General features: G+C 44.1%; 1 protein-coding gene across 1 annotated transcript; it reads right to left on the bottom strand.

The window, feature by feature from the left end:
• Nucleotides 1–5: 5 nt before the first annotated feature.
• Nucleotides 6–7,699, bottom strand: CSUI_006828 (uncharacterized protein; the record flags this gene model as incomplete). Its single annotated transcript, XM_068066979.1, has 5 exons — nt 7,574–7,699; nt 6,878–6,972; nt 6,018–6,089; nt 714–5,405; nt 6–587 (listed from the first exon to the last, which is right to left on the bottom strand). Coding segments are annotated over exons 4-5 (2,430 nt in total), but the record flags the coding sequence as incomplete, so codon positions are not given.
• Between the last annotated feature and the right edge of the window lie 153 nt (nt 7,700–7,852).

Raw genomic sequence — 7,852 nt, 5'->3', positions numbered from 1 at the left:
TCTTCTTCTTCCTCCTCATCGTCATTGTGATCTTCGTCCCGATCAACTCTCTGGCGTTTCAGACTATCTCTGGTGGGTCTTTGAAACATCGTTGAAGAAGACGAATGGCTTCTTGCGTCTAGATAAGCATAGGAGTCATCGATCACTTCATCTTCGTCATCCTCTTCGGTTCTTTGCCGTCGCGAGGGGATTGGAATAGACTTCGAAAAATTTTCGTTTGGCGGTGTACACAGAGCCGCTTTCGCTGTATCGACAGCAATCTCTCCAAAAGACTTCTTCTTCTCATAAACACTGGATTTCTTCCTAGGAAAGAGGATCGATGAGGAGGAAGAGGAGGTGGTAGAGGAAAAATACTCTTCCTCTTCGTCAGCTCGATTCAAAAAGCTCTTTCGTGAAGCAGATAGTCCCTTCTTTCCTTCAGAGGAATCCGAGCTCCTAAAGAGATGTTTCACACCACCGGATGAGCTAGAAAGATTGCTATGGCTATTCGAAGATAAAAACGTCTTTGAGTTAAAGTTCTTCTTTGGATTCTCTCGCAGTCTCCTTAGACTATCGGCTGACGGAGGTGACGGCAACAGGATGCCTTCCTGAAACAAAAGACAAGAGAGAAAGAAAGGAAAAAAGATGGAGAAAGCAAAGAAGATTGGATGACGGATGGAGATCGAAGGCGACCTAACGAAGTGTGTAGTGCAGCTTTGAAAAGACTCACGTACCGTTAGCTTCTGGAGTTTCTTGCCTCCTTCTTCATCTGAGTTTGAGACACCTGTTGTCGTATCAGAAGAGAATCTCTTGAAAGGATGTGCGTGTCTTTGTCTGGAACGAGAAGAAGAAAATCTCTTCTTCAGCTTCATGGGAAAGAAAGAAGAAGCAGAGCCATCATCGCCTTCACTCTCTTCGTCATCCGGTTCTTCTGTCGTGAAATCTCGCACCACATCTGTAGGGTGAAGATAGTGAGGTGGTTCTGCCAAATCAAACCCCCCCCCTGCTAGGCTCTGAGATGTCTCGAGAAATCCGCCTACCGACATACGGCTGGTTAATCGACTATGAGAACTATCCGCTGTGACTTGTCGAGCTACTCCAAGGGTTCTGAAGACTGAAGAGGCATGATTCGATCGATCGGTTAGGTTGCCTCCTTCGTTATAGCTAGTCAACCGACTTGGATTGTGGCTCGCTGTATAAATCGATTCGGAGTGGTGACGATGGATAATAGTGTTGGGAGCTCCATTCTCAGTGGAGGGAGAATGTCTTCCTATTATCACATGCTCCGACTTGGAAATAATGATCTCAGGTGTATAGACACCACCTCTTCCTGCTCCTCCTCCTGATGATGATGATGGCGCCCCCCCTCCCAGCGGGACGAGAGCTGTACATACACCCGAAGTTGCTGAAGATGAAGACGAAGAGGCAACCGTCGTTGTTGTAGTAGTCGACTCACTGCTGTGACTTCCGCTATCTCGGCGACTACTGGATCGTGTGGTCTCGTCACTTTGCATCATGGACGTATTTCTTCTTCCTAAACAGGATGCCTCAGCGGTCACGATCCGATTGACATTTCGCTTTTCTTGCATGCGTTGGTTGCGAGGGATAAAATCGGTCTGTAAACCCACATCACCACCGCAACAGAGAGCCGGCATCGCGGAGGTCGTCCGGCTGATCGCCCGCCCATTCCTCTCGACACCTGGATGAAGAATAAGAGCCGTCTCGATGGTGTTGGCGTTCTGTAGACATGTCTGGCTCCCTACTCGATTCTGAGGAGGAACCATCCTCGTCTTCACATTTATCATTGAAGCTGAAGAAGAAAGACCTCCACCTCCTACTGATGAGCTCTTGGACACGAGTCGTGTATTAGGAGGATAAGAAAGATTCTGAGGAGTCGGCTTATATAATGTACTATGGTTAGGATGGAGACTCGTAGTTGTCGTTTCTAGAGGCATGCTTGTCGAAGAAGAATATCTCGAAAGAAAACCTGGTGGGGTCCTAGCCTCCACACAACCTCCTTGGTAGGATTCTTCATCTACGATCATATCCTCGTCATTTGCGTGCTGATTGATAGTTCTTCCTGGAGCTCCTTGACCTCCATCGCCATCTCCTCCCGATCCTTGATGGTGCTCGAGATTCACGGCCATCGATGCCGCTTGGGCAGCTAGCCACGCGGCTTGGGCTGCTCGCTCAGCTGCACTCGCGACGACCTCGGCTAAATACGAAGACGATGGAGATGAAGATAGCTGCTGAGGTTGCGCTCCAGGGGCCGAGAAAGAATTCGACCGAGCGGACTGAAAGCGAGATGGCTGATAGGGCGAGGAGGAGACTGCCGAGGACGAAGAAGACACGGGAAGATTCAGATGGAGGGGATTCTGTGGGAGAGAAGCTCTACGCCGGTTCATGTCTTCAAACTGTCTCTGATAAGGAAACCCATTTGCAGAATCTTCTGTATGATGAGAAAGCTGTCTTAATCGAGTGCCTTCATTCTGCTGATGGTTAACGCTAGCTCGATTCACATCCATCATGGTGTCTGGACGGACCGATGAGGCAGATGACAGACACGGTGATACAGACAACATCTTGGCTAGCTAGATAGCTTCGGGGATTCTATAGTGAAAACAGAGCACACGAAACAGAGAGAGCAAAAGAATTTAAGAGAAAAGTAAGGACGGAAAAAGAAAGAAAGAAAGAAAACCTCCCGAGGAAAGCGCAAGTAAGAGAAGAGATGGTCTCTCTCTCAGTCGGTGGATCCGACTGAAATTACCGCCATGGGACGAAGATAATCTGGACCACACAAGAAAAGAAGAAAAGAAGAGAAAGGGCTGATAAGAGATTCCTTCACAAAAAGTTGCAAAGCAAAAAGAAAAGCGACTTGACCTCCGTATCGTATCGAAGGACCACGCGAGAATTCGTAGTGGTAGTAGTGACGTCACTCAACGAAGTCCCGCACAAGGATCAAGAGAATCTAGATTTCTACGTCTGAAGAAGAAAGACAGTAAACCAGTGGAAATAGATCCCTAAGATAGAAAAAGAAAGAAACACCAAAAGAGGGAATATCTATTCTTCCGACTCTCTCTACAGACAAGCAATCATCGTCTTTGGGCCGCCTGTGATGTATTAGCTATCTAGCTACTCGAGTCCGACGAAACCGAGTGAGTTTGGGGTCAGTGACTCGCGAGGAGCTAGATAGCTAGCTAGCTAGCTAAAGCGATCGTCACACCTTTCCGGAACAGAGAGGTACTACCGAAAACAAGACGATAGGTAGGGTGCTGATATGCAAACCAAGCAGGAGAGGGCTTCAGTAGAACGGTGGCTGTCCCGTAAGTTGATCGATTCGCCCTTCGTCCAAGGCCGGAAGATGAACTATTTGAAAGCGGCAGTTCGTAGTAAGAAAGAACAAAAGACCAGCGATTTCCTTTTACACTTCACTAAAGGAATGTGAAGATGAAAAAAAAGAAGAAAACACAAACAAGAATAGATGAATAAATACAACGAAAGAAAGACGTGTAAATAGAAGAACCAAAAGAAACAGTAGTGATTCATAATCTCGCTGGATCATCAAGATTTCGCTGATAGCCAACGTCTTGACTAGCCTGCTATCGAGCACGTGCATACTCGTCTTGCCAGTCTTGCAGCTGTTTTGGCGGGTTCATCAAAGGATTTCTTTTTCCCAAAGAAAGATTGGCCGAAGAAGAAAGGTCGATCTTATCGCCCTTTCATCCTAAAAAGCGAAAAAGATGAACGGAGCCAGCTTCTGTTCTTGTTTCCCTCCGATCTTTCTGCCCGGGAATACGTCTCGCTGTCTTGACGGCAATCGCCTCTAAGGTGTATGTACACCACACGAAGGATCTGCTGTATGTACACCTAATCTAAGGTCTCCTCGCCCTGCTTTCCCCGTCTAGAACACTTTTGTCGCTTGCACAAATGCGAACTCGACAGAGAGAAAAGAACAAGTCTATTCTTTTCTTGAATGAATCCTCTTATTCCTTCGATCATCTTCGGTCTCTCCTGTTTCTTTTCGCCACGATGAAATCCAGCCACAAATAGCATTCCACATGCTGCACCTGATCTTTATATACCTATCTTTCTGTCTTCAATTCCGGTACCAAATCTTTTTAGATAGATCCATCACAGATCGTAGCTCGATACCTACCGGCAGATCTCCACATCGACTTATGCACATCAACAACTAACTATACATCTCTTTCTACGGTACTCTCTGTATGAAACTGTACACATATTGAGGTCTATCTCTCAGTTCTCCATTCATACTGTCGCTTTCTATCTTCTTTCTCCCTACCGAAATAGGAGTATTTATTTTGGTGTCTTCCATATGACGACAGTGACGAGCACTCTCTAGATAGGAGGCTACCACTGAGGAAGTCCGCAGATATGTGCCTCGCCTGGCATAAAAGACTAAGAGATGGGTGATAGTCCTCGTAGAGAGAAGACGGTAGAGAGCTAGTGAACAGACAGGCAAGCATATCTATAGGTTTATAGAGAGACTGATATAGTAGTGTTAAGTCTCAGGAGATCGATGCTTGTCAGTCAGCTTTTCGAAAACAGAGAAGAAACAACGTCTTCGATGAAAGAGAAGACAGGTTTGTCTCTTAGCTTCTTTCTGTCTTCACTCCTCAACCATAAAGCTCTTCTTTCTTACTCTTCTCCTTCTCCCTATCACTCCTACATCAACAGTCTCCTTAGCGAATTGTAGGATGAGAGAGAGAGAAAGAGAAAAAGAAGAACATGAAGAGAGCCGAGAAGCTTGACTGAATCTTTCTATATCGAGGAGCTGAAGCGTTCATTAGATCAGACGAAGGCCAAGAGAGAAGGGAGAGAACCTTCAGTAGAAGTAAAAGAAGAAGAGGAGCACCGAGAGATCGACAGATAGACGGATGGAATACAGGCAGAGAGATTGACAGGAAGAAAAACGAAGTCTAGCAGACTCGAAAGGAAAGAAAGAACGAAAGAAAGGAAAGTATCTTCTTAGGAAACACCGAAGTCTTCACTAACCCAAACCAAAGAAAGAGAAGAAGACGAAGTGAGTGGGGAAAGATGATAATAGAAGAAAAAGAAAAGGAAAGAGAACAAAGAAAATCGACAGATGCCTGGTATGCATGCGACGCACAGAGGTGAGAATCATACATACATGTCCATGTACACCCGAAGAGAAGAGAAAGAGATAGATCGAAAAGACTTCTCTCTCTCTTTCGTTTTGATCAAGTAATCTTCCTTTTCTTATGAACAGTCTTCTTGATCTTGTTCTTCTTCTCCCTCGGTTGTCTTCCACTCTCTTCTTCTTCCTCGTCGTTCTTCTCCCTCGTCGTCTCTCTTGAAATTCGCTCTTTAACAAAATCCCCGAAGACACTCTCGAAAGATAACGGACTTTCCTCATGTTCTCGCGTCGACTTCTCAAACCTCTCCTGCGAGAAGAAAGAAAGAAAGAATGAAGAGATGAATGAAGAAAAGACGGTGTTACACTTAGGCATAGTCACATGTTGTTTTCATTTGCACCTCTCTGCTTCCTGGAAATATACAGTGTTCATATATACATATATATATGTATATACACTCGAGATATTGATATACATATATGATATAGACGGATGGATTATGGATGGAGAGGTAAGAAGAATGAAAGGGGGATCACATTCCATATCTGTTGTTTCTTCGCATCTAATACCTAGGAAAAAAGACGTTTTCTCATCTTTCTTCCTTTCTCCCTATCCACCTATCTATCTCTCTATCTATCTATTTCTCCGGCATTTATCAGTATCTTCCTAATCATCTATCTATCTCTCTACATCTATGTGTTTATAGATCTCTTTCTCTCTCTGTCTTTCTATCTCTTTATGCCTATCGACACATCAGGTATCCATGGATCTCTTGCTACTCTAAGCTTCGTACACATGATAGTCACCAACACGCAAAAGAAAAGAAGAAGACATTCCAAGTCTAGATGAGGAAACATCCGTCTGTCTCCTGAGTTCTTTTGTTCTATTTCATTGTCCCTATGACATTTCGGGTGTACGTACAGCTCGTTGCTCTTTCGCGTGAAGTCTCCGTCCATACGCCTCGGCCTTCCTGAGCTTGTGAAGCGCTGCTAACTGCAATGCAAAGAACATGAAGAGACACCAAACTTTTCTTTTCTCTTCCTTCTTGGATCGAAAGGAAAGAAAAGATTCAGTCACTTCGCTCATTTCACATCTAGGCATACATCGTATGAAGATTACCGTTCTATGTAGACACTTTTTCTACAAAAGGCATGGTGATACAGTGCATTCATCCTTTCGATAAAATCGGAGAAAACGAATGAATCCTTCGATCTAGACTCGTGGACTTCTCTCCTCCATCCACAGATCCGGCTATGATCCATATACACGTCGTCTATGATGACTGCACCATCATCATAGCATGCAGTCATATCTACAGAGAGAGAGAAAGAGAGATGTGAACAGATATATGAGAATAGGTTGTACCTCTTGATACAGAAAGTAGAGAGATCAGAAGATCTCCATCTGACTTGACTCTTCGTCATGTTCAGTGCGAAAGAAGAGAAAGCGAGAAAGAAACGATCGCCCATACAACTCTATATGTACCTTAAGATACAAAGGGGGGATAGAGACACACAAAACATAGACAGAGACAGACGCGTAGACAGACTCCTGTAGATAAGTGGAGAGAAAGAAAGAGCATGATCAAGGCCGACACCCACGCATAAAGAGAAGAGACAGAGAGAGAAATAGCCGGTAGAACGAGCTTCGCCATTCGACAAGAAACAAGAAGAGAGCCTTCTATCGATCTGTCTATCTTTAGTCTGTGCGCCTAAATCTATTATCTATCTATCTATCCTTTCTTCGCCTTCACTTGTTCTGAAGTGCCTTGGACTCCTTACATCTCTTGAAGGTATAAACTCTTCGTTGCTCCAGAGAACTTTGCCACTGAAAGATCCCTCTAAAATCTTCACGACCTCGAAGACACACCGAGGACCTGCAAGACACAAAGAAGAGAAAGAGAGAAGGAAAGCAAAGAAACGCAAGATTAGAGAAAAAAGCAGTAATCCAGAGGCATGAGAAAGAGTTGAATTTGAGAAGAAAGGAGCAGGAGAATGGATGGATAGATGATAGAGACCGAAGGAGCTTTGCATAAGTGTAGATACGTATACAGCTGTAATTGAAAGCATTTATACGAAGTGAGAGGTAGGTGTACGTACATGCAAAGCAAGATATACGTCTTCTTATCCTGTAGAGAAGGGAGAAACGACGGCCTCACATCTATGTTCTCTTCTACACGTCTCCATATATAGATACGTATAGAGGGAGAGAAAAAGAAAAGAGATACAGAGATATATTGATAGAGATAGATATACAGGGTAAGTTTCGGCGACATATGACGAGTAGATGTGTAGATGCCTAGAAAGTTCAAGGAACTACATGTTGAGAGGTGAGCTATCGAACTATTGTACATACACAGGAGTGGTTCTTATAGAGAGAGATAAAAAGAGGTAATCTAGATTTCTATCGGAAAGAGAGAGATGAAGAAAAGAAAGTCTTTAGCTGGGAAGAGACAGAAGAAGAAGAAAGTGACGTACCGATCTCTACAAAGGTCTGTCGCTCAGGATTGTCTGCGTCACCTCCATCTCCCCCAACCAGCGGAGTGATCTAGAATCGAAACATCAAGCATACCACACATCTATATCTATCATGCATTATATACGTAGAGAGAGACAGAGAAAAGCTCGGCCTCTCTATATATATAGATGAATGGAGAAGATAACATAGATACATTAAAGATAGATAGATAGATCAAAGATAGATAAATTAAAGATAGATCAAAGATAGATTAAAGATAGATAGAGATAGATTGAAGA

This window comes from Cystoisospora suis (genome assembly GCF_002600585.1).
Source record: "Cystoisospora suis strain Wien I chromosome Unknown contig_3514, whole genome shotgun sequence".
NCBI classification, from domain to species: Eukaryota; Apicomplexa; class Conoidasida; order Eucoccidiorida; family Sarcocystidae; genus Cystoisospora; species Cystoisospora suis.
This window is presented reverse-complemented; position numbering and strand designations above follow the sequence as displayed.